This window comes from Heterodontus francisci, chromosome 13 (genome assembly GCF_036365525.1).
Source record: "Heterodontus francisci isolate sHetFra1 chromosome 13, sHetFra1.hap1, whole genome shotgun sequence".
In the NCBI taxonomy this organism is placed as follows: Eukaryota; Metazoa; Chordata; class Chondrichthyes; order Heterodontiformes; family Heterodontidae; genus Heterodontus; species Heterodontus francisci.
This window is the reverse complement of record NC_090383.1, coordinates 98434143-98462040: the sequence shown is the minus strand read 5'-3', so window position 1 is coordinate 98462040 and position 27898 is coordinate 98434143. Positions and strand designations below refer to the sequence as shown.

General features: G+C 44.1%; 1 protein-coding gene across 2 annotated transcripts in view; it reads left to right on the top strand.

The window, feature by feature from the left end:
- Nucleotides 1–27898, top strand: part of LOC137376529 (apoptosis-stimulating of p53 protein 2-like) — a 105004-nt gene that overhangs the window by 36667 nt on the left and 40439 nt on the right. For both annotated transcript variants that reach the window (XM_068045249.1, XM_068045250.1), the window contains exons 5-8: nucleotides 1487–1588; nucleotides 16545–16716; nucleotides 25126–25307; nucleotides 26248–26412. In XM_068045249.1, coding sequence (XP_067901350.1) covers nucleotides 1487–1588; nucleotides 16545–16716; nucleotides 25126–25307; nucleotides 26248–26412 — 621 coding nt within the window. The remainder of the gene's footprint in view (nucleotides 1–1486; nucleotides 1589–16544; nucleotides 16717–25125; nucleotides 25308–26247; nucleotides 26413–27898) is intronic.

The window sequence follows — 27898 nt, the reverse complement described above, 5'->3', positions numbered from 1 at the left end:
CTCCAGCTGAGACTAAACTAGTGTCTTGTACAAGTTCAACATAACTTCCTTGCTCTTGTACGCTATGCCCCTATTAATAAAGCCCAGGATACTGTATGCTTTATGAACCGCTGTCTCAACCTGTCCTGCCACTATCAATGACTTATTAAAATTGAGCTGTTTGATTGGTGTTTAACAACCCTTGGATGACGATACACAACTTTGCCAGGTGACGCAGCTACTTCATGCCTGTAAGGTAATTTGATAAAATGTTTATCATAGGCAATGAATCATTTGAAGACAGGAGAACAAAATTAATTCAAGGGAGTACGATTCTCCCCCTCAAAGTTTATGTGGAGGGCAGTGGTTTGAAAACAAAGAACTTCTGTTTACTGGATAAAGGAGGAAGACAGTCAAGCCCATTTGAAGTAAAAACAAATGCAATCATTAATAGTATTTGAAAAATGATAGGGCATCAACCCAGTACTTAAAATGGAAGATGAGCGAATGCATTTGTAAAACTGACCAAAAACAACAAGGGAACACAATGGAAAGTGCTGGAAAAACTCAGCAGGTCTGGCAGCATCTGTGGAGAGAGAAGCAGAGTTAACGTTTCAGGTCAGTGGCCTTTTGTCAGAACTGAGTTCTGATAAAAGGTCACTGACCTGAAACATTAACTCTGCTTCTCTCTCCACAGATGCTGCCAAACCGGCTGAGTTTTTCCAGCACTTCCTGTTTTTATTTCAGATTTCCAGCATCCACAGTATTTTGCTTTTATTTAAGGGAATACACTGGGTTATGGAGCAAATATGCTAAACTAGCAGAGACCTGCAAAACATTCTTGGTCAAATTAGTATACATCCAATTCCATCATCACATCCCTTCCTTCCCATGCCAACCCTCTCCTCTACTCCATCCTTCCCATGCCATTCCAACCTTCCCATGCCACCTCCCATGGCATCTCCCCTTCCTAGTCCTTCCATCCAGAGTAACTTTGTTGGGCTCCCCTTACTTTCCACTGTTTTTCTCAACCAAACCCCACCCCCCACCCTGCTGGAACCATCAACCATTGGCAGCCGTACATGCATCAGGTGCTCCAGTCCTTTGCATGCCCCATGCCTCCACGTGCGCCAGGCTGCACCCACCCAATCAACCCACCAACCAATCAGAAAAGAGCAGACAGACAAAAACTGCATATTATTCTTAGAATACTACTATAAAGAGTCGTTAATGGATTTGATCACTTACTGAAAAACTGGAAAGAGATCAAAACAGCTGGATGATGCTCCTCCATTATAAAAATAAGAGGTGTGGAAAGCAGCTGCAAAATAGAAGGGAACAATGTCAAGTGTGAACAGGAATTATTGGTAGAGAAATGAGGTATGGTAGCTAAGTTGCTAAAGTCAATGTTAATATGAGAGAGCTGTAGTTGCTGTTGCTTAAGCCTACACTGAACAAAGTTGGAAGTTTGATTTTAAAACACTATTTTTGTCATGTTTTTTCTCAGCTTAGTGGGCCACGTATGGACATGACACTTGCTGAACTGCAGGAAATGGCAACTCGGCAGCAACAGCAGATTGATTCCCAGCAACAGTTACTGGCAGCAAAGGTATGCATACAAAGCCGCTATTTAAAATCGCATGTGAACAATCCAAAATGACTCCTTTTTTCCTTCCTTTCGCCTAACTTCCATGTGGGGAAATATCTGATCTCCTCTTGGCCCTTTACCATGATGACAGAATGTAAAATATAACTTTTCTTCTCTTGTCTGCACTGGTTGCATTTCCAGTACATTGTCTTTGATGGTTGGATGTATAACTTCTTTTGGCTTCTTGACTTTCACATTACACGTATTTCACCTCATCCAAAATTTTGCCATTCTCATCCTGCCCCGAACCAAATCACGGTCACCATCACCCTTATCTCATTGACAGCCACTATTTCCTTGTCCTGTATCACATGTGATTTCAATATCTTTGTTCTTGGTGAAAACATTTCTTCCATTTTTTTTGCACTGCTCCTATCTCTGTAGCCTTCTCCATCATTATATCCCAGTTCTATTTTGGCCCACTGACTAGCATTCCATGCATCTCACCTTCCCTTTTCTCCTCCATTATTGGTAGAATATGTGTTGTCACCTCCCAAATCTGTGCCCATCTTTCCCGGAATTCCATATTTGAGTCCTTCCAATCAGGTTTCTGCCCTTCCTAGTACCGCAAGCAACATCCTATTTGACTCTGACAAAGGTCTCCTTGTCCTTCTCGACCTGTCTGCAGCCTTTGACACTGTTGACCACACCAAATTTCTCCAACACCTCTCCATTGTCATCCAGATGGCTGAGACTACTTTTGCCTGGTTCTATTCTTAACACTCTCATCGTAGCCAGAGTATGACTTGCAATGACTTCTCTTCCTGCTGCTGCACCATTACCTCTGGTGTCTCCCAAGGATCTGTCCTTGGCCCCCTCCTATTTCTCATCTACATGCTGCCCCTTGGTGACATTATTCTAAAGCACGATGGGCTGAATGGCCACTTTCTGTGCCGTAACTTTTCTATGGTTCAGTCCCCACTCCAAACTCCGTTCCCTAGCTGTAAACTCCATCCCTGTCCCTGACAACAGTCTGTGATTAAACCAGTTTGTTTGCAACCCTGGTGTCATATTTGACTCCAAGATGAGCTTCCGACTACATACTCGTGCCTGTTTCCACCTCCGTAACATCATCTGACTTCACGTCTGTCTCAGCTCATCTGCTGAAATCCTCATTCAAGCCTTTGTTACCTCTAGACCTGGCTATTCCACTGCACTGCTGACTGGTCTCCCACATTCTAACCTCTGTAAATTTGAGTTCATCCAAAACTCTGCTACCTGTATCATAACTCGTACCAAGTCTCGTTCACCTGTTACCCCTGTGCTCACTGACCTACGTTGGCTCTCAGTCAAACAGCATCTTGATTTTAAAATTTTCAGCCTTGTTTTCAAATCCCTCCATGGCCTCACTCCTCCCTATCTCTGCAATCTCCTCCAGCCCCACAACCCTGCGAGACATCAGCGCTCATATAATTCTGGCCTCTTGATCATCACCAATTTTAATCGCTCCAGGTCATGCCTTCAGTTGCCTTGGCCAGGGGTCGGCAAATTTTTTTTTTTACCTGAAGAGCTTTTTAAAAAAAAATTTCCTGAAGTAAAAACTATTGGGAATTGCAAGACTAAAATTCAGCATTTCTAAACCAAATACGTGGCAAATCGCCAAGTATCTCTGGTCACGTGCATAATTTGCATATATAATAAAATACTTGTATTGAATTTATATAGCAAAAGAAAACAAAATTAAAGTATACCTAACTCTGAATTATAGTGTTTATTAACTTTTCATTTTTAAAATATCCTTTCTTTGTATCTCCAGTATATGAATGTTCAGGTTTTATGCGTCAATTTGCATGAATTATGTGCAAGCGTGTTCAAAAAGAAAATGTAAAAATGGTGAACCATTTTAATTTAATGGAAAACAGCATGTTTCCACTTAGTACATTTCTTATTACAGCTGTATTCATATTCAACTGAAAGAATGCTTGTAATAAATGGAATTTTTTCTGCCATAATTTTTTCAGTAAAGTCATCTTTAAAACATTTTAACTTAAGTTGCATAGAATTAAGATTCTAATAGCACATTCAGAATAATTTATCCTCTTCGCTATATTGGAAGCAATAATGGTCGCCACCATGATACCTTTTACTTGACCCAAAGGCATTATCTATAACCATGGTGTAACTATACAGCTTGAATATAGGTTTATTTAGAGCATTATGTTTTTTCATTAAAATAATCATTTGAAAATGTAGAGTGCAGCGTAATGATTAGCCTTTTATCCCCACAATAAAAACACAGCTCTTAGTTCTTCAGCAAGTCAGACAAATCCTGTGTGTGTGTGTGTGTGTGTGTGTGTGTGTGTGTGTGTGTGTGTGTGTGTGTGTGTGTGTGTGTGTGTGTGTGCTATTTCTCCTAATATCATTTATATTATTTCATAAATTCTAGCATTAAATCATTGTGAATGCTAAATTCTTTAACGTCTAGGAAGTGAATCATAGATAAACGGTCAACAATTAGGAGACCATACTGTTAATACTGCGATCCAATTGGAAAAGGTTGGAAGCTGCAAATGAATTGTTAAAAAGCTGCATGCAGCTCCGGAACTGGGGGTTGCTGAGCCCTGGCCTAGGCCCTAAGCTCTGGAATTCTCTCCTTTTACTTTTCTGCATCTCAATCTCACTTTCCTCCTTTAAGACACTGCTTAAAACCTACCTGTTTGACCAAGCTTTTGATTAGCTGACCTAATATCTCCTTATGTGACTCAGTGTTGTATCTTGTTTATAATGTTCCTGTGAATCGTCCTGGAATGTTATATTATGTTAAAGTTGCTATATAAATGAGTTGTTGTTGTAGAACTTTAATTGTCTCCACTCATTTGTCTGGAATTCTATCCCTTAACCTCTCGGACTTCCTGCTCTGTTTTCAAAAGTTTTCTTAAAACTCATCTTTCTGACCATATTTTCACCTTTCCTCGCTCCTTTGCTGCTGGGCACCACTCTTCTGTAGTATCTTGGACCTTTTTACTAATGGTATTGAAGGAATGGAGGGAGACAGAAAGTAGGAAACTACAGGCCAGTTAGCCTAACATCTGTCATAGGAAAATGCTAGAATCTATTATTAAAGAGGTTATAGCAGTGTACTTAGAAACTCATAATGTGATCAAGCAGAGTCAACATTGTTTTGTGAAAGGGAAATAGTGTTTGACTAATTTATTATATGAGGTAGGATTAATAAGAGATCTCGTAATTAAGGATCCTTAAGGGGGAAGTGATCATAACATGGTAGAATTTCAAATTCAGTTTGATGGTGAGCAACTCCGGTCTCAAGCCAGTGTCTTCAACTTAAACAAGGGCAATTACGGAGGTATGAAGAGTTGTCTCAAGCGGGTTGGGAAGATAGACTACAGGGAACGTCAGTAGATGAGCAGTGGCAGAGTTTTAAGCAGATATTTCATAACACTCAGCAAACATTTATTATAGTCAGAAGGAAGGACTTGAAGAGAACGATGAACCACCCGTGGATAACAAAGGAAGTTGAGAGTATCAAATCAAAAACAAAGGCGTAAAATGCGGCGAAAACGAGTGGTAGACCAAAGGATTGGGAATTTTTTTTGAAACCAGCACTGGATTACTAAAAAACTAATAAAGAGGGAGAAAATTGATTGAGAGTAAATTGGCAAGAAATATAAAAACAAACAGTCAGAGCTTCTCCGGGTATATTAAAAGGAAGAGAGTAACTAAACTAAGTGTGGGACCCTTAGATGATGAGATTGGGGATTAATAACAGGGAAATGGCAAATAACTTAAACCAATATTTTGCATCGGTCTTCACGGTGGAGGACACTATAAACATTCCAACAATAATAGATGAGCAAGGTGCAAATGGGAGGGAGGAACTTGTAACACTTTCTATCACGAGAGAAAAGGTGCTGGACAAACTGATGGGACTAAAGGCAGACAAGTCGCCAGGACCTGATGGCCTGCATCCAAGGGTTTAAAAAGAAGTGGCTGCAGAGATAGTGGAGGCATTGGTCATAATATACCAAAACTCACTGGATTCCTGTAGGGTACCAGTGGATTGGAAGACCACTAATGTGATTCCCCTATTCAAGAAAGGAGGGAGACAGAAAGCAGGAAACTACAGACCAGTTAGCTTAACATCTGTCATTGGGAAAATGCTAGAGTCCATTATTAAGGAAGAAATAGCAGGACATTTAGAAAACATAATGCAATCAAACAGAGTCAACAAGATTTTATGAAAGGGAAATCATGTTTGACAAATTTGTTAGTGTTCTTTGAGGATATAACAGCAGAGTGGATAAAGGGGAACTAGTAGATGTAGTGTATTTAGATTTCCAGAAGGCATTTGATAAGGTGCTACATAAAAGGTTATTGCACAAAATAAGAGCTCAGGGTATTGGGGGTAATGTGTTGGCATGGATTGAGGACTGGCTAACACACAGAAGGCAGAGAGTCGGGATCAATGGGTCTTTTCCAGGTTGGAAAGCCGTAACTAGTGGGGTGCCACAAGGATCGGTCCTAGGGCCTCAACTATTTACTATCTATATTAATGACTTAGAGGAAGGGACAGAGTGTAGTGTATCCAAATTTGCTGACTATACAAAAATAGGTGGGAAGGCATGTTGTGATGAGGACACAAAGAATCTGCAAAGGGATATCGATAGGTTAAGTGAGTGGGCAAAAATTTGACAGATGGTGTTCAGTGTGGGGAAAGTGTGAGGTAATCCACTTTGGTAGGAAGAATAAAAAGGCAGATTATTTAGATGGAGAAAGACTACAAAATACTGCAGTACAGAGGGATCTGGGTATTCTTGTGCATGAAACACAAGGTTAGCATGCAGATGCAGCAAGTAATTAGGAAGGCAAATGGAATTTTGGCCTTCATTGCTAGGGGGTTAGAGTTTAGAAATAGGGAAGTCTTGTTACAACTGTACAGGGTGTTGGTGAGGCCACACCTCGAGTACTGTGTACAGTTTTGGTCCCCATATTTAAGGAAGGATATTGGAGGCAGTTCAGAAAAGGTTCACTAGGCTGATTCCTGGGATGAAGGGGTTGTCTTATCAACAACGGCTAAGCAGGTTAGGCCTTTGTTCATTGGAGTTTAGAAGAATGAGATGATCTTATAGAAACATATAAGATTTTAAGAGGGCTTGACAGGGTAGATGTTGAGAAGATGTTTCCACTAGTGGGGGAATCTCGAACTAGGGGACATAGTTACGGGATAAGGGGGCACACATTTAAAACTGAGATGCGAAGGAATTTCTTCTCTGAGGGTGGTGGAGGCAGAGAATTCCAGAGATTCGAGAGTTGTGGAGGCTAGGTCACTATATGTATTTAAGGAGGAGGTAGATAGATTTTTTGAAATCTCGGGTAGTCAAGAGTTAGGCGGAGCAGGCCCGAAAGAGGAGTTGAGGCCTGGGAGAGATCAGCCATAATCTTATTGAATGGTGGGGCAGGTTTGAGGGGCTGAATGGCCTACTACCGCTCCTATTTCTTATGTTCTTGGAGGAAGTAACAAGCAGTGGGGATAAGGGGGAACCTATAGTGTACTTGGATTTTCAAAAGGTATTTGATAAGGTGGCACATCAAAGGTTATGACAAAATAAGAGCTCAATGTGTGGGGAGTAACATATTAGCATGGGTAGAGGACTGGTTAGCTAACAGGAAACAGAGTAGGATTAAATGGGGCATTTTCAGGTTCGCAAGCTGTAACTAGTGGAGTGCCACAGGGATCAGTGCTAGGGCCTCAACTATTTACAATCTGGATGAAGGGACTGAATGTATGTTTGATAAATTTGCTGATGACACAAAGATTGGTAAGAGAATAAGTTGTGAAGAGGACATAAAGAGTCTGCAAATGGATATAGGTAAAGGTGAGTGGGCCAAAATTTAGCAGATGGAGTATAATGTGGGAAAATGTGAACTTGTCCACTTTGGCAGGAAGAATAGAAAAGCAAAATATTATTTAAATGGAGAGAGATTGCAGAACTCTCCCACACAGAGGGATCTGGGTCCTGGTACATGATTCACAAAAAGTTAATATGCAGTTACAGCAAGTGATTAAGAAGGCAAATGGAATGTTGTCGTTTGTTGCAAAGGAAATGGAATATAAAAGTAAGGAAGTTTTTCTACAGTTGCACAGGGCATTGATGAGATGGTATCTGGAGTACTGCCTGCCGTTTTGTTCTCCTTACTTAAGAAATAAGTAAGTAATTTGCATTCGAAATAGTTCATAGAAGGTTCACTCAACTGGTTCCTGGGATGAAGGGGTGATCTTATCACCGGAAATCACAGAATTGTTGCTGCACAGGAGGCCATTCGACCCATCGTGTCTGCACCGGCTCTCCAAACGAGCAGTTCACTTACTGCCATTCCCCCGCCTTCTCCCCGTAACCCTGCACATTCTTCTTTTTCATATAACAGTCTAATCCCCTTCTGAATGCTTCAATTGAATCTGCTTCCACTGCGTTATCAGGCAGTGCATTCCAGACCTTAACCACTCACTGCGTGAAAAAAAATTATTCATGCCGCTTTTGCTTTTCTTACCCATTGATTTAAATCTGTGCTCTCTTGTTCTCGATCCTTTCACAAGTGGGAGCAGTTTCTCTCTATCTATTCTGTCCAGACCCTTCGTAATTTTGAATACCTCTATCAAATTACCTCTCAACCTTATATCCTCCAAGGGAAACAGTCCCAACCTCTCCAATCTATCTTCATAACTGAAGTTCTTCATCCCTGGAACCATTCTCATGAATCTTTTCTGCACTCTCCAATGCCCTCATCTTTCTGAAAGTGCGGCACCCAGAACTGGATGCAGCACTCCAGCTGAGGCCGGACTAGTGTCTTATATCAGTTCAATATAACTTCCTTGCTCTTGTACTCTATGCCCCAATGAATAAAATCCAGGATACTGTATGTTTTATTAATCTCTCTCTCAACCTGTCCTGCCACCTTCAATGACTTATGCACATATACACCCGGATCCCTCTGCTCCTGCACCCCTTTTAGAATTGTTCCCTTTGTTTTATATTGTATCTCCATGTTCTTCCTACCAAAATTAATCACTTCACATATGAGGGAAGGTTGGGCCTTTATCCATTAAAATTTAGAAGACTGAGAGGTGATCTTATTGAATCCTATGATACTGAGGGGACTTGACAGGGTGGATGCTGAAAAGATGTTTCCCCTTATGGGAAAGACTAGGACGAGGGGACACAGTTTAAAAATAAGGGGTCTCCCATTTAAGATGGCAATGAGGAGAAATTTTTTCTCTTGAGGGTTTTAGTCTGTGGAATTCTCTTCCCCGGAGAGCAGCTGAGGCAGGTTCAACTAATATTTTTAAGGCTGAGTTAGATAGATTCTTGATTGACAAAGGAGTCAAAATTATAGCAGGTAGACAGGAAAGTAGAGTTGAGGCCATAGTCAGATCAACCATGATCTTATCAAATGGCAGAGCAGACTCAAGGGGCCAAATGGCCTACTCCTGATCCTAATTTGTATGTTCCTATGTACTGTGAGGTGGTAATTGACTAGCCTGCAGGAAACATTCCCTGAGCTGGAATGGGTGGATCCACAGCCTGATCAAAATTGGACCTCGGATCGAAGTTAAGTTTGATAGGCAAGCTGCAGTCGCCTACTGCTCGTTCCTAGGCAGCTTGACAAAGTGGACCTAAATTTTGAGCCGCTGCAACATCAGAGTTACTCAGGTAGATTTTGAAAGTGAGGGGAGAAGCAGTTGGGAAAGAGGGCTGAGCAGGGGCCATCATTGATCTTCGGGATTGCTGTGGATCCAGAAGGGAAAATAACAATTAACAATTGATCTTTCATTGGAGGCCACAGGAACAGCTGACGAATCCCCACAGATTTAGCAGTGGGACCAACACCTGTGTAGATTTGGCACAGACTCACTGCCATATTGATATACCTTGCACCTGTTTTACACTGGAAAAATGGATGCTATACGTACCAATATCTACCCTTATAAATTTGTTATATTTCTAATTTTTAATTTATGTATTTTTGCCCTTTGGCAATTTTCTCCTCTTCCCCTGAAAACATTGACTCTTGAGTCAGATGTGATTTTACAGCTGGTTGCTGTCCATTGATAACTCACTCAGTGCTATTGTTCAAACCTTGACAGTGAATGTTAGCAGGCCATTTGATCATGGTAGGCATGACAGTTAGACCTGCTCCCCGTTTGACCACATACATACCTGCAAGGGTCACTTTATAGTTATTGGAAATCAGAATCGGGACTAATCTATAGCTTCCTGAACTGAGAGCGTTGAACCCAATTGTAATGACCCTACCCTTAATCTAGCCAATTTGGCACAGACTAGGCATCAAATCTTGGAACCTTTTGGTGAATATAGGTTGGGTTTATGCAGTATCTTGAATTGAACCAACTGCAGAGCTGGGAGCCCTTGGGGGAAGGTGGAAAATAATTTTGAAATAATGTTTTTTATTTTCTATTTTGGATACTTGGTATGGGAATAAACTAACGTTATAAAACTCCTTGGATCAATTTTGGTTGAAAGTGAGGAAACTGGAAGTATCAGACTGGCTGGCTGATTTGATACAGCCAGTTTTTTTGCACCCCTGCCAAAGTTGAAAGCTTTGCTCATCTTGTATAGTGGATAGTGTTGTAAGAGATAACCAAGTCATTCTTCTCACAGAAAGTATAACTCTGGGTAGCAGCCAAATGTATCATTCCACTATTTACATGTAAAGAAGTGGTTATTTTCATAATTTTATGATCCTTCAAAAAGTATTTTTATTAATATGGAATTATAGAGCACAGAAGGAGGTCTTTGTGCCTGTGCTGGCTCTTTGAAAGAGCTACTAAATTAGTTATGGGATAATTAGTTATTAGCCATGAAAACTTTTCCCTTTTAAGTATATATCTAATTCCTTTTTGAAAGTTACTATAGAATCTGCTTCCAACACCTCATCTTAAATCTATCTTCTACTGGCAGGAGGGTCAGTAACCAGGAACAGTTTCTCCTTATTTACTCTCTCATCCCTTCATAATTTTAAATACTTAATTTAAATGTCCCCATAACATTCTCTGCTCTAAGGAGAACAATTCCAGCTTCTCTAGTCTCTGCAAATAATTAAATGTTTTGAGAATGAAATTAAAAATGAGTTTGTTGAACAAAAGAATAATTCCATCTTCCCTGTGTCTTTCTTGAATAATGAAGAATTTCAATATTCAGTGAAAAATTACCAATTATTAAGTTAGAACATCATATCATGATGTTAATCTGTTAATTGTCTATCAATTGTTTAATTATATGCAGGTGGAGGGTCCTAATTGGGTTCTTACTTAAGCACTTATAAGCCAACACTTACTGAGACTGGGGAAGGGTTTGAGTGAGGAGCTTGTTAAAACCAATGTGGGAGGAGTGCACTGTCTTTTCTAGTCCCACTTCTCCGCAGGTCACAACATATATTTTTTAAATGTTGATCCAGTTACTGATTCGGTCAATCATATACTCTACTCTTTTATCCCAGAATAAAGTGCATCAACCAGGTTTTTTTAATAAACAGCAAAATTATCAGTTTATTATCAAACAAGACTCATCCAGTAATTAAGCAAAGCATTAACGCAAAGATTGAAATACGAAAGTTCCCTTTTTAAATTCCTCACACACATACTGGAAAAAAATACAGAAACTCTGTCGGCAGAGGTCTGTTACAAAAAAGAATACTTTGGCCAAGTACTTGCTAATTCTTTGAGAAAAAAAAGTTACGGAAGGAAGTCAGTTGTCCCTTTTGGTCTGGCGTCCATGTATACGGTGACAAATCACTGGGATCTTTACTAAAGCAGTACTTTTCAGGCGGTGTTGAGAATTAATTTGGCAGGTTTTTCCAGCTTCTCAGGAACATGCAACATTCTCATGCAACACCAGGGATTTTAGCTCTGCCACACTGGATCTTTGCAGGTTTTCTTCAGAGGTAGAGAAAGAGGTGAGCTGGGTGGCTTTTCCTTGGCAAGTTGATCTCCAATTGTCTTCAAAACAGTTCACACCCCAACTGAACTGAAAAACAATATCCAAACCCCAAACAGCAGGTCAGAAGCTCCTGACCATTCATAAATCTTGATACACAAGAAATGCTGGATTCACTCAGCAGGTCTGGCAGCATCTGTGGAAAGAGAAGCAGAGTTAACGTTTCGGGTCAGTGACCCTTCTTCGGAACTGACAAATATTAGAAAAGTCACAGATTATAAGCAAGTGAGGTGGGGGTTGGGCAAGAGATAACAAAGGAGAAGGTGCAGATTGGACCTGGTCCTTCTCCTTTGTATATGAAGCACTTTGAGATATTTTTGAGACATGTGATAGGTGCTATCTAAGTAAGTCTTTATTCAATATCTTACTGAAAGAAAATATGGATAATGTAGGGGTGGGGAGGGAGTCTAGGAATGGTGATGGTTTAAAAATCCAAAGTTAGTTGCGTCATTTGGTGCACATCAGATAGGAACAGGAATAGGCCATACAGCCCATCGAGCCTGCCCCACCATTCAATAGGATCATGGCTGATCTTCCACTTCAATGCCTTTTTCCCACACTATCCTCATATCCCCTCATACCATTGGTATTTATAAACCTGTCAATCTCTGCTTTAAACATATTCAATGACTGAGCTTCCACTGCTCTCTGGGGTAGAGAATTCCAAAGATTCACAACACTGAGTAAAGAAATTTTTCCTCATCTCTGTTCTAAGTGGCTTCCCCCTTATTTTGAAATTGTGTCCCCTCGTTCTAGACTCTCCAACCAGGGGAAACATCTTAGCTGCATCTACCCTGTCTATTCCTTTAAGTATTTTGTAGGTTTCAATGAGATTGCCTCTCATTCTTCGAAGCTATAGAGAATAGAAGCCCAATTTCCCCAATCTCTCTTCATAGGACAGTCCCGCCATCCCGAGAACAAGTCTGGTGCACCTTTGTTGCACTCCCTCTATGGCAATAATATCCTTCCTAAGGTAAGGGGACCAAAACTGCACACCATACGTCAGGTGCAGTCCAACCAAGGTTCTATACAATTGAAGCAAGACTCTCCACTACTCCTGTACTCAAATTCTCTTGCAATAAAGGCTAAAATACCATTAGCCGCCTTAATTGCTTGCTGCACCTGCATGTTAGCTTTCAGTGACTAATTGACAAGGACACCCTGGTCCCTTTGTACATCTACACTTTCTAATCTCTTACCATTTAAGAAATACTGTGCACATCCATTCCTCCTACCAAAGTGGATAACCTCACATTTTTCCACATTATATTCCATCTGCCACATTGTTGCCCACTCACTAAGTCTGTCCAAATCCCCTTGAAGCCACTTTGCATCTTCCTCACAACACACATTCCCACCCAGCTTTGTGTCATCCACGAACTTGGAAATACTACATTTGGTTCCCACATCCAAATCATTGAAATATATTGTGAACAGCTGGGGCCCAAGCACTGATCCCTGTGGTACCCCACTAGTTACAGCCTGCCAAAGCGAGAATGACCTGTTTATTCCTACTCTCTGCTTTCTGCCTGTTAACCAATCCTTAATCCATGCCAGTATATTACCTCCTATCCCATGTGCTTTAATTTTGCTAACCAACCTTCTATGGGAGACTTTTTCAAAAGTCTTCTGAAATTCCAAGTATACCAAATCCACCAACTCCCGTTGATCAATTCTGTTTGTAACATCCTCAAAAAAACTCCCAACGGGTTTGTCAAACATGATTTCCCATTCATAAATCCATGTTGACTATGCCCAATCTGATCATTATTATCCAAGTGTCCATTTATCACATCCTTTAGAATAGATTCTAGCATTTTCCCAATGACTGATGTAAGGCTAGCAGGTCTGTAATTCCCTATTTTCTCTCTCCCTCCCTTCTTAAATAGTGGTGACATTTGCGACCTTCCAATCTGCAGGAACCATTCCAGAATTTATAGAATTTTGGAAGGTGATCACCAATGCATCCACTATCTCCATAGCTACCTCTTTCAACCACTCTGGGATGTAGAATATCAGGTCCTGGGGACTTATCAACCTTCAGCCCCATTAATTTCTCCAATTCAACCTTAATTTCCTTCAATTCCTCATTCCCCCAATCCCTTGGATCTCTAATTCTGGGAGATTTCTTGTATCTTCTTCAGTGAAGACAGACACAAAATAATCATTTAGCTTCTCTGCCATTTCTCTATTCCCCATTATAAATTCTCCAGACTCTGCCTGTAATGGACCCACATTTGTCTTAGCCAAACGTTTCCTTTTTACATACCTATAGAAGCTTTTACAGTCCGTTTTTATACTTTTTGCTAGCTTACAGTCATATTCTATTCTCCCTTTATTTATCAGTTTCGTCCTCCTTTGTTTTCTAAAATCCTCCCAATCCTCAGGTTTACTACTATTTCTGGCAACTTTATAGGCCTTTTCTTTTAACCTTATACAATCCTTAACTTGCTTTGTTATCCACGGTTGACTGCCTTTACTTTTGGGGTTTTTGTGCCTTGAAGGAATGTATAGTTGCTGTAAACTATGTAATATTTCTTTAAAGATTATCCATTACCCATGTACTGTCAATTCTTTTAATGTATTTTCCCAATCCACCTCAGCCAATTTTCCCATCATACATAATTTCCTTTGTTCAAATTTAACACCCTGGCTTCAGATTGAACTACCTCACTTTCAAACATAATGTAAAGTTCTATCATATTATGGTCACTCATCCCTAAAGGTTCTTTTACAACAAGGTTACTAATTAACACTTTCTCATTACATAATACTAGATCTAAAATAGCATGTTCTCTCGTCGGTTCCTCAACATACTTCTCGAGAAAACCATCCCCAACACACTCCAGAAACTTGTCCTCCACAGCATTAATGCTCATTAGGCTTACCCAGTCTATGTGCAGATTGAAGTCACCCATGATTACTGTATTACCCATGCTACATGCTTCTTTAATCTCCTGATTATTACCATGCCCCACACTTACCTCTACTGTTTGGTGGCTTATAAACAACTCCTACCAATGTTTGCTGCCCCTTGCTGTTTCTTAGCTCCACCCAAACAGATTCCACATTTTGTTCCTCTGATCTGAGATCCTCCCTTACTAATGTACTGATCCCATCCGTTCTTATCAGCGCAACACCACCTCCTTTTCCTTTTTTGCCTGTCCTTCCTAAATGTCAAATATCCTTGAATATTCAGTTCCCAGTCTTGGTCACCCTGTAGCCAACATTTCCGTTATGGCAATTAGATATGGAGCTGAATAATAACAGTGTATGTGAATCTAGTGTGGTGGTTGAGGATTTGTTTCTTGCTTCTCCACATTCTTCTTCCTTACAATCCTACTAAGAATTGTAAAGTTTCAGTGGCCTGAGATCCACAGAATCATAGAATGGTTACAGCACAGAAGGAGACCATTCAGCATGTCGTGTCTGTGCCTGCTCTCTTTAACAGTAACTCAGCTAGACCCACACTCTGCCTTTTCCTCGTAGGCCTGCAATTTTTTTCTCTTCAGATAATTATTCAATTCCCTTTTGAAAACCACAATTAAATCTGCCACCACCAAGCTCTCAGGCGGTGCATTCCAGATCCTGAGCATTGCTGCATAGAAAAGATCTTCCTCACGTCGCCTCTGGTTTTTTTGCCAATCACTTTAATTTTGTGTCCTCTGATTATCAACCCTCCCACCAACGGGAACAGTTTCTCTCTACCTACACTGTCCATATTCCTCATGATTTTGAACACCTCTATTAAATCTCCTCTCAGCCTCTTCTCAAAGGAGAACAGCCCAGCTTCGCCACTCTATCCACTTAACTGAAGACTCTCAAATTCGGAACCGTTCTTGTTGCACCCTCTCTGCCTTCAGCTCCTTCCTAAAGTGGTACCTAGAATTGGACGCAATATTCCAGTTGAAGCTGAACTAGTATTATATAAAGGTTTACCATAACTTTTCTTGCTTTTATACTGTATGCCTCTATTTATAAAGCCCAGGATCTGGCATGCCTTATTAACTGCTTTCTCAACTTGCCCTGCCACCTTCAACAATTTGTGCACATATTCCCCTTGGTCCCTCTGCTCCTGCAATCCCTTTAGAATTATATCCTTTGTTTTATATTGCCTTTCCTTGTTCTTACTACCAAATGTACCACTTCACACTTATCTGCACTAAATTTCATTTGCCACCTGTCTGTCCATTGCACCAGCCTAAGTCCTCTTCAAGTCTATCACTATCCTCCTCAGAGTCCACAATACTTCCAAGTGTTGTGTCATCTGCAGACTTTGAGGATCTCTAAAATATAGCTACATGTTTAATACTGACACATATTTGAGTATGTTGAAATGCTACTATTTTCCTAATAATAGAGGGCACTATACTAATTCTACTATTAGGGCCTCTTTTGACAACAATTCACCACTGGAACTATAGCACGTAATTGTTCCTTGATTATATTCAGGCCCCTAAACTTTTCTTTGACAGATCCTGCCCACTGTACGTTTTTTTCCCATTTTACTCTGATGCCCATCAATAGTCCTATGTTATTAGATTATGGACCAATTCTACTTGTACTTGAGGTTATAAAGTAGCCACATCCCAACCAAGAAATTATTATTGACAATATTAGTGGATGAATACTTATTTCTATGACATTCTTCTGTGCACTACTTTACTGAGGTGTTAATCTCTTTATTGGAAAGAATAATGCATTTGGTATTCCTCCATCATAGCAGCAATAATAATTTCTGGATTTTTTAATGGTCTTATCTTTCTTTAACCTGTCTTCTTCTGTCATATCAGGAGAAGGGGGGTGTTTGATATAGTGGTTTGTAGTACTGATGTGTCAAGTGTTCTGTTCTCTAAGTTTGCCACCAGGCACATTTTTTTAATTCTTTGCACATTGATGCTATAAATCTGATATTTTTTACATTGTCTTTCCGTATTAATCTTTAGGAGCGGCATTTGAGATACCTGAAACAGCAGGATCATCGGGAGCAGCAGGCAGCAGAACAAGAGAAGCTACAAAAGCTTCGTGAGATTGCTGAGGGCCAAGAAGCCAAATTAAAGAATGTACGGACACTTAAAGGACAGGTGGAACAAAACCGACTTAGCAATGGGAAGCTGGGTAAGTCTTAACTGTTAAGGCACCCATACCAATTTAATTGGGGGCAGTATTTCTTTAAACTTGTTCTCTCACGGCCTTCAATCTACTCCTTGTGATCTGCATTGTAGGGCTCATCGAATAAAAATGAATATAGTCTGGTGGCTTGAGTTTTTGAATTTAATTTAGGTTGTTTTTCCCCATATCGCTTTAAACTTTAAAAAAAAAGCTTCCTTTAACTAACTTCGGTTTTTACTTTCAAATGATTACGTGTCCTCAGAATCTCTTTCTCTGACTTCCTGATCGTAACTTTATCCCACAAAACTCCTTCAAAACAATATTTTGAGATGTGATGTTCACTTAACTGTTGTTACTAAATTACTTTCTGTGTATACTTGAAGTTAGTTTAAGTCTCTGGCATTCATAGTGCTGCATCTGTTTTCCATGGATTGATTAAAAAAAAAGGGAAAATAGAATATGAAAGTAAACTAGTAAGAAACATAAAAACAGACTGTAAAAGCTTCTATAGGTATGTAAAAAGGAAAAGATTAGCCAAGACAAATGTGGGCCAATTACAGGCAGACAGGAGAATTTATAATGGGGAACGAGGAAATGGTAGAGAAACTAAACAAATACTTGTGACTGTCTTCACAGAGGAAGATACAAAAAACCTCCCAGAAATACTAGAGAACCAGGGGACGAGCGAGACTGGGAACTGAAAAAAATTAGTATTAGTAAAAAAGTAGTACAGGAAAAATTAATAGGACTGAAAGTTGGTAGATCACCTGGATTTGATGGTCTACATCACAGAGTGTTGAAAGAGGTGGTTGTAGAGATAGTGGATGCATTGGTGGTCCTCTTCTAAAATTCTATAGATTCTGGAACAGTTCCTACAGATTAGAAGGTAGCAAATGTAACCCCACTATTCAAGAAAGGAGGGAGAGAGAAAACGGGGAACTACAGTCCTGTTAGTCTGACATCAATAGTAGGAAAAATGCTAGAATCTACTATAAAGGATGTGATAACTGGAGACTTGGGGGGAATTTTATGCTCTTCCCCCCCCCCCCCCCCCTCCCAGCGGGTTTGGAGGCAGGGAAAGCATTAAATAGTGCTGAGGGGGACCCTGCCACCTTCCCGTCACTGCCAGAATTAAGTCCAGGATGAGAAGGCCTGTGAACCGTCTTCCTGCCCCATTGCCATTTGACGCCCTTAACTGGGCAATTAATGCCCAATAAAGGGCTTCATCCCTCCCCCACTACAATTAGCCATGTGGTGGGTGGCCCTGTCGCCGATCAGGAGGCACGGCATGAAAAGCCATGTGGGTTGCTTTCCGGCTCCGGGAGGGGTCCCTCGTTAGGCACTAGTGCTTGAGCGAGGGACCCGGCATTAGGAAAGGTGGGGGACCCTGCAGAGAGCCACCCCCTGCCCTTGCTAATAACGCCCCCCTCAATACCCCTCTTCCCCCATGACCCCCTCCCCACAAGATCCCTCCCGCCCTGGCCTACCTGTAGCCTGGGTCCGGCACCACACCTGGTCCTTGGGTAGGTGCTCCACTGGCAGCAGCCATCGCCTCCACAGTGGTGGTGTTCAGTGAAATAGCTGCTGACCTCTTGATTGTCCAGCAGCTCTCCGAGGGCAGGACTTTCATCACCGGGATCCTCCGTCCCGAGGAAGGCCCATCGTTGTCCACTTGATTCGGTGGGCCTCTAACAGTAGAGGCAACGCAGGGTTCTCGGCCTTTTCCGGAAGTCGAGACCCTCGTCGCCAAGATAAAATCCCAGCCTTAGAAAATAGTGATAGGATTGGGCAGAGTCAACATGGATTTATGAAAGGGAAATCTTGTTTGACAATCCTGTTGGAACTTTTTGAGGATGCAGCTAGCAGAATAGATAAGAGGTAACCAGTGGATGTGGTGTATTTGGATTTTCTGAAGGCTTTCGATAAGGTCCCAAACAAGAGGTTAATAAACAAAATTAGAGCACATGGAATTGGAGGTAATATACTGGCATGGATTGAGAATTGGTTAACCGGCAGAAAACAGAGAGGAATAGATGGGTCGTTCTCAGGTTGACAGGCTGTGACTAGTGGGGTACCGCAAGGATCAGTGCTTGAGCCTAGCTATTCACAATCTGTATCAGTGATTTGGAGGTGGGGACCAAATGTAATATTTCCAAGTTTGCTGATGACACAAAACTAGGTGGGAATGTGAGTTGTGAGGAGGATGCAAAGAGGCTTATAGGGGATTTAGGTAGGCTAAGTGCAGGCTAAGACAGGCAAGAACATGACAGATGGAGTATAATGTGAAAAAATGTGAAGTTACCCACTTTGGTGGGAAAAACAGAAATACAGAGTTTCTTAAATGGTGATTTTTTTAGGAAATGTTGATGTCCAAAGGGACGTGGGTGTCCTTGTTCATGAGTCACTGAAAGCTAACATGTAGGTGCAGCAAGCACTTGGGAAGACAAATGGTATGTTGGTCTTTATTGCAAGAGGATTTGAGTACAGGAGTAAAGATATCTTGCTGCAATTGTATAGAACCTTGGTGAGACTGCATCTGGAGTATTGTGTACAATTTTGGGCTCCTTACCTAAGGAAGGATCTACTTGCAATAGAGGGAGTGCAATGAAGGTTCACCAGACTAATCCCTGGGATGGCGGGATTGTCCTATGAGGAGAGATTGGGGAGGCAGGGCCTGTATTCTCTGGAGTTTTGAAGAATGAGAGGTGATCTCATTGAAACATACAAAATTTTTGCAAGGTTCCACAGGGTAAATGCAAGGAGGATGTTTCCCCTGGCTGGTGGGTCTAGAACCAGGGGACACAGTCTCAGAATAAGGGGTCGGTCATTTAGGACTGGGATGAGGAGGAATTTCTTCACTCATGGCGGTGAATCTTTGGAGTTCTCTTCCCCAGAGGGCAGTGGAGGTTCAGTCATTGAGTATGTTCAAGACAGAGATCAATAGATTTCTAGGAAGGGAATAGAGGGATATGGGCCCCGGAAGTGCAGAAGGTGTTAGTTTAGGCAGGCATCAAGATCGGCACAGGCTTGGAGGGCCGAATGGCCTGTTCCTGTGCTGTACTGTTCTTTGTTCTAGATATTAAAGGCATCAAGGGATAAGAGGATAATGCAGGAAAATGGCATTGAAGTAGAAGATCAACCATGGTCTAGTTGAATGGCGGAGCAGGCTTGAGGGACCGAATGGCCTCCTTCTGCTCCTATTTCCTGTGTTGCTATGTCCTTGAGTATCTGGTTGCTTCCCAACTGCATGCTCACTTTCCTTCACCAGTACTTCTCTCTGTCCATTTCACCACATCAGTGATGGCATTGGGACAGATAGTTGTAGTTATTCTACTCCCATATGTCTCAGTGCAACTATTGAGACTCCTCCCTCATTTGGGTTTTCCTTCTGTGCTTGTGCATTTCACTGTTTCTGGGGGATCATCCTTGATCTAATCTATTCACTTCCATTCAATTCCATGGTGACATCAGACTCAATTAAGGAGTCAGACATCATCAAATCCAAGGGTTTTGCTATTCTTGCAGAATTTGATCTCAAGTAAGCAACTAGAATGAGTCAATATTTCCTTCCACTCAAAATTGGCAAAAAGAAAATCCTTTTAGGCTATGCATGTCTCTGGCTCTATTCTATTTAATTTTATCCCATCTGCCCCCTCGAACTAAATCCAGTAGTCCTAACGTGGGCATTTTCTTCAACTTTGTGCCCAGTTTCTCATTTCACATCCATCTATCTCCAACACTGCATTAGTTTACCTTTGGAATGTTGCCCAGCTATGCCCTACCACTGTTAAACCCTAATCATTGACATAATCACATTAATTACACACTTTTTCATTAACCTACAACATTTAAAATTCATATAATCCAGAACACTGCAATTCATATCCTCTCCTGCAGAGTTCCACAAACTAATCATTTCTGTCCTTGGCTTCTGTGCGTAAGAGTTGTGCGGAAAGTATTATACTGATGTAGGTAGCTGGAAAAGAAATACAAAGGATAATTTACAGGTTCTGATAATGTAGTATTTCTTAACAAAATTTTGTTTCCTTTCTGCTAGAGGATTTTGTGCGAGCATCAGTTGGCCAGAAGTAGGTTAATTAGGTGAGGTGAGAGTGTAGGAGACCTAGCAAAATTGAAGTCAATGGGAATCGGGGAAAACTCTCCACTGGTTGGAGTCATGCCTTGCATAAAGATGGTTGTGGTTGTTGTAAGGTCAATCATTTCAATCCCAGGACATGGCTGCAGAGTTCCTCAGGGTAGTGTCCTCCCAACCATCTTTAGCTGCTTCATCAATGATCTTCCCTCCATCATAAGGTTAGAAGTGGGGATATTCGCTGATGATCGCACACTGTTCAGTACCATTCGCAACTCCTCAGATACTGAAGAAGTCCATGTCCACATGCAGGAAGACCTGGACAACATTCAGGCTTGGGCTGATAAGTGGCAAGTAACATTTGTGCCACGCAATGACCATCTCCAACAAGAGAGAATCTAACCATCTCCCTTTGACATTCAACAGCATTACCATCAGTGAATCCACTACCATCCACATCCTGGGGGTTACCATTGACTAGAAACTTAACTGGACGAGCCATATAAGTACTGTGGCTACAAGAGCATGTAGGAGGCTGGGAATTCTGTGGCGAGTAACTCACTTCCTGACTCCCCAAAGCCTGTTCTCCATCTACAAGGCAGAAGTCGGGAGTGTGATGGAATACTCTCCATTTACCTGGATGAGTACAGCTCCAACAACATTCAAGAAGCTCGACATCATCCAAGACAAAGCAGCCCAGCTAGATCAGCACTCCCTCCACCACTGGTGCACAGTGGCAGCAGTGTGTACCATCTACAAGATGCACTGCAAAAACTTGCCAAGCCTCCTTCAGCAGCACCTCGACCACCTGAAAGGGCAAGGGTAGCAGAAGGTATGGGAACATCACCACCTGCAGGTTCCCCTCCAAATTACACACCATCCCTACTTGGAACTAAATCGCTGTTCCTTCACTGTCGCTGGGTTAAAAACCTGGAACTCCCTCACAGAACTGTGGGTGCACAAACACCAGGTGCACTGCAGCAGTTCAAGAAGACAGCTCACCGCCATCTTCTCAAGGGCAATTAGGGATGGGCAACAAATTTTCACCTTGCCAGCGATGCTCACATCCCATGAAAGAATAATAAACAATACGGTTGGCATTGGCTACTGACAGTATTGGGCTGCTGTGGGGAAAATGGTTCTGAACAATGAATGTCAAACGTTAATAGATAAAAGTGACGTCAGAACCCTTGGCATACTGGATCAAGTGTTTGGCTGCAAGCATTAAAGTACAGGAGAAATAAAGAGCATAGTCTAGCTTAATTTATTTTAACACAATTGGCCTGGAAGATAAGTCACCAAGCAGTGCTTTCATTTGAAATAAGTATATAAATTTTACTTCAATTTCAAGAGATGGTTCCAGGTCTATCATCATATCGGTACAGGAATATTGGTTACTTCCAGAAGTGTACCCCCACGTTTGTATGTCACAAAGCTTTATGGTAGTAATGTTCGCTTTAACACTATCTTATTAAGTAATTGAGGTTGAACAAAGTATCAAGAACACAGGTTTCTTCACAACTTAAGGATAAGCATTAAGTTCAGTATTTAAATATCTCTCTCTCATCCTTTGCGCTCTCTCCCCTCGCTCTCACCTCCCCCCACCTCGGCCTCGCCACCCCATCCGTCTTTACTCTCTTGCCCTTCTCCACCCCTCCCTCCCCTCGCCCCTCTCCACCCCTCCCTCCCCTCGCCCCTCTCCACCCCTCCCTCCCCTCGCCCCTCTCCACCCCTCCCTCCCCTCGCCCCTCTCCACCCCTCCCTCCCCTCGCCCCTCTCCACCCCTCCCTCCCCTCGCCCCTCTCCACCCCTCCCTCCCCTCGCCCCTCTCCACCCCTCCCTCCCCTCGCCCCTCTCCACCCCTCCCTCCCCTCGCCCCTCTCCACCCCTCCCTCCCCTCGCCCCTCTCCACCCCTCCCTCCCCTCGCCCCTCTCCACCCCTCCCTCCCCTCGCCCCTCTCCACCCCTCCCTCCCCTCGCCCCTCTCCACCCCTCCCTCCCCTCGCCCCTCTCCACCCCTCCCTCCCCTCGCCCCTCTCCACCCCTCCCTCCCCTCGCCCCTCTCCACCCCTCCCTCCCCTCGCCCCTCTCCACCCCTCCCTCCCCTCGCCCCTCTCCACCCCTCCCTCCCCTCGCCCCTCTCCACCCCTCCCTCCCCTCGCCCCTCTCCACCCCTCCCTCCCCTCGCCCCTCTCCACCCCTCCCTCCCCTCGCCCCTCTCCACCCCTCCCTCCCCTCGCCCCTCTCCACCCCTCCCTCCCCTCGCCCCTCTCCACCCCTCCCTCCCCTCGCCCCTCTCCACCCCTCCCTCCCCTCGCCCCTCTCCACCCCTCCCTCCCCTCGCCCCTCTCCACCCCTCCCTCCCCTCGCCCCTCTCCACCCCTCCCTCCCCTCGCCCCTCTCCACCCCTCCCTCCCCTCGCCCCTCTCCACCCCTCCCTCCCCTCGCCCCTCTCCACCCCTCCCTCCCCTCGCCCCTCTCCACCCCTCCCTCCCCTCGCCCCTCTCCACCCCTCCCTCCCCTCGCCCCTCTCCACCCCTCCCTCCCCTCGCCCCTCTCCACCCCTCCCTCCCTTCGCCCCTCTCCACCCCTCCCTCCCCTCGCCCCTCTCCACCCCTCCCTCCCCTCGCCCCTCTCCACCCCTCCCTCCCCTCGCCCCTCTCCACCCCTCCCTCCCCTCGCCCCTCTCCACCCCTCCCTCCCCTCGCCCCTCTCCACCCCTCCCTCCCCTCGCCCCTCTCCACCCCTCCCTCCCCTCGCCCCTCTCCACCCCTCCCTCCCCTCGCCCCTCTCCACCCCTCCCTCCCCTCGCCCCTCTCCACCCCTCCCTCCCCTCGCCCCTCTCCACCCCTCCCTCCCCTCGCCCCTCTCCACCCCTCCCTCCCCTCGCCCCTCTCCACCCCTCCCTCCCCTCGCCCCTCTCCACCCCTCCCTCCCCTCGCCCCTCTCCACCCCTCCCTCCCCTCGCCCCTCTCCACCCCTCCCTCCCCTCGCCCCTCTCCACCCCTCCCTCCCCTCGCCCCTCTCCACCCCTCCCTCCCCTCGCCCCTCTCCACCCCTCCCTCCCCTCGCCCCTCTCCACCCCTCCCTCCCCTCGCCCCTCTCCACCCCTCCCTCCCCTCGCCCCTCTCCACCCCTCCCTCCCCTCGCCCCTCTCCACCCCTCCCTCCCCTCGCCCCTCTCCACCCCTCCCTCCCCTCGCCCCTCTCCACCCCTCCCTCCCCTCGCCCCTCTCCACCCCTCCCTCCCCTCGCCCCTCTCCACCCCTCCCTCCCCTCGCCCCTCTCCACCCCTCCCTCCCCTCGCCCCTCTCCACCCCTCCCTCCCCTCGCCCCTCTCCACCCCTCCCTCCCCTCGCCCCTCTCCACCCCTCCCTCCCCTCGCCCCTCTCCACCCCTCCCTCCCCTCGCCCCTCTCCACCCCTCCCTCCCCTCGCCCCTCTCCACCCCTCCCTCCCCTCGCCCCTCTCCACCCCTCCCTCCCCTCGCCCCTCTCCACCCCTCCCTCCCCTCGCCCCTCTCCACCCCTCCCTCCCCTCGCCCCTCTCCACCCCTCCCTCCCCTCGCCCCTCTCCACCCCTCCCTCCCCTCGCCCCTCTCCACCCCTCCCTCCCCTCGCCCCTCTCCACCCCTCCCTCCCCTCGCGCCCCTCTCCACCCCTCCCTCCCCTCGCGCCCCTCTCCACCCCTCCCTCCCCTCGCGCCCCTCTCCACCCCTCCCTCCCCTCGCGCCCCTCTCCACCCCTCCCTCCCCTCGCGCCCCTCTCCACCCCTCCCTCCCCTCGCGCCCCTCTCCACCCCTCCCTCCCCTCCCGCCCCTCTCCACCCCTCCCTCCCCTCCCGCCCCTCTCCACCCCTCTCCTCCCCTCCCTCCCCTCGCCCCCCCTCCACCCCTCCCTCCCCTCGCCCCTCTCCACTTCCACCCCTCCCCTCGCCCCTCTCCACTTCCACCCCTCTCTTTCTCACCCCACCTATCTTGTTCCACCCCACCCTCGCTCTGCCCCACCCCACCCTACCCTCTCCTCCCCTCGTTCTGTCTCATGCTCCTCCTTCTTTATCCTCCCGAACAACTCTGGTTGAATTCAGTTTAACATTACACTTCATTATGACCTCATCAAGATGGCCACAATTACCTTGATTGTTTTGACAGTGAAGCTCATTTATGAGTCAATTGGCTTTCATTATGCAAAATGATACGTTTTCAAGCATTATCAATGTTGCTTAATACTCATTTGGCAAGATGCATATGTTGTAATTTTTAAATTTTATTCTGAAAAATGGTTAAAAATTCTGGTGCTAAGTACTTCGAATTTTATTCTTACAGTTGAGGAGATTGAACAGATGAATAGTCTCTTCCAGCAGAAGCAGAGGGAGTTGGTGATTGCTGTTGCAAAGGTGGAGGAGCTAACCAGGCAACTAGACATGTTGAAAAGTGGAAAGATTGATGGTTACCATGACAACCAATCTGCTGTAGCTGAGCTTGATAGACTATATAAAGAGTTGCAGGTAATTGCTACATGAAAAAGTCAAGGTTCCAAAGCCACGACACCTTTATGTGGCGACATGAACATACCATTTGGTGATTACTTGAATGCAATGGGGCATTACATGACAGTCCCATAGTCCTGACCCTAAATTGCACCTTCATTGACATGAGAGACTTCAAAGTTTGTAAAGCTACCTGATCAACTTTGTTTTTTTGTCCTTTTTATGTAATTACTTTGTCAGTCAGCCTTCCCCCCCCCCCCCCCCCCGCCCCCATCTCCCTTCGATCTTATTCTTCCCAATCGCTTTTGTTGTTTCTCCAAGGCCAATTTCTGCTTCATGTAGCCTGATCTTCTGATCTTCTCGCATTCCTGATGATAATTGCAGTGCTTTTTAATTCCTTGAAAAGCTCCATTTGCTAACCCATTCCCTTTTTTCTGCCCCACCCTGACTCAGTAGCAGTTCATAGCCATGATGAGTAAGCATCATTTCTCCCACTACAGAATTGAATTTGGGGGTCAGCAGTGGAAAGGCCCAGCTCCTAGCTAACCTGAAGCTGACGATGGGAAAGTCTGTTCCGCCTCTTTTGCTGAGTTGAAGTTCGGAGCAGATGTGCAAAAGTCACCTCCTTCCATCCCCTCCACTTGACCCATTTATAACTCTTGATCTCTATGCCTGCTTGGCCTGCTGCCCTTGGTTTGGATTTCCCATGTGCAATGCCACAAGGAATTAACTAGTTTGTTGCTGTACTGACATCAATGTTAGCGATTTCACATATAGATTTCAAAGAAGGACATCAATTTTGAAGTTCTATAACCATCTCGCTGAATACAGAAATAACAAAAATTTATTCTAATTTAGATTTCTAGTTGGTTGGAAAATGAATTAGAGTTCTTCATACTTGGTTTCATTGTTGACTACTAAAGCAAGGAATTGTTAATTTCTATGTTTCACCAATCAGGTAAGGAATAAACTGAACCAAGAGCAGAATGCAAAGCTTCAACATCAAAGGGAGTCCTTAAACAAGCGCAACTCTGAAGTTGCATCGATGGACAGACGTATCGGGGATCTGCGTGAACGCTTGTGGAAAAAGAAGGCAGCCTTACAACAAAAAGAAAATGTGCCAGTAAGTTTAGTGTCTATATTAGGATGTAAAATTACCAACATAAAATAGATTTTTAACACGAGGAGTAAAAATGATATTACTTTAGATCTGAACAAAATCTGAAATTTCTTCAAATATTTGCTACTTCTGAATTTAAAGTGGTTAGATGGAACTCCCTGCCTCATTCTCTGTACCCTGCCATTTCCCTCCCTTTCTGTCTTCATAATTCTTTTTTGACTATGCTTTCAGCCCTCATGCTAACCCTCTGCATTTTTCACTTTATTATTATTATTATTATTATTATTGATACAGCACTGAAACAGGCCCTTCGGCCCACCGAGTCTGTGCCGACCAACAACCACCCATTTATACTAACCCTACAGTAATCCCATATTCCCTATCACCTACCTACACTAGGGGCAATTTACAATGGCCAATTTACCTATCACCTGCAAGTCTTGGCTGTGGGAGGAAACCAGAGCACCCGGGGAAAACCCACGCAGACACAGGGAGAACTTGCAAACTCCACACAGCTCAGCATACACTATTTTTGTTCATTCTTTAAAGCGCTTTTGAGATTTTTCTGCATGTAATGAGTGCTCTCTGCAAGTTGTTGTAAATTGATTTAAATTTTTTTTTAAATCTCTTTCAAAGTTTTAGGTGCTGCAATTATTGATACCATCAATACCTACCTATTCACCTTTCCTTTTCTGAGTTTTATCACACACCCCTTGCATTGTCTTTGGGGCCTTGATCGAAATTTTTCAAGCTTTTACTGTTCAGTATTGTCAAAGATTATCAAAGCCTCAATAAGATCCCTACTTGCTCTCAACTACCTTAACCAAAAGATTTGTCTATCAGTACTTTTAAATAGTTGTGGTGTATCCTGTAGACCAGCACCATTTATTTTATAGTGCCATGGTTTATTCTGCTTCTATTGTCATAGTCATTTGCAGCACAGAAGGATTGTTATTGAATTTCATTTTCCAATTTCTCAAGCCAAAATGTCCAGATTTCTTCTACACCTGAACAATCTGCTATTGAATGTCTACAACCCCTATGCCTGAACAGTCTGCTATTGAATGTCTACAACCCCTACCCACCTTGGTGTCATCAGCAAGTATTCACAGTCTTAACTCTATTCCCATTCATTGATACAGTACATGAATAACATAGTTCCCAGCACTGATCCTTGGAACTTTGCGCTATTCATTTGCTGCTTCAGTGCAGCTCCATGCACAACTTCCTTCTGTTTCCTTTGGCCTAGCTAATTGCCAGTCCATTTCAATAATTACTCGCCTATTCTGTTTTCCTATCTTGTGGGCAACTTCCTACATGGTACTGTAACTCTAGATAAACAGTGCCCATGGAGTTTCCTTTATTCATAAACTGTGATACCTCCTCAAACAATGCTTTCCTCCCATTCTATTACAACTATTCTGTTCAACAAAATTTTAATATTAAACATGGGTATTGGTGAGTGGGGAAGGTAGAAAAACTCCTGAAG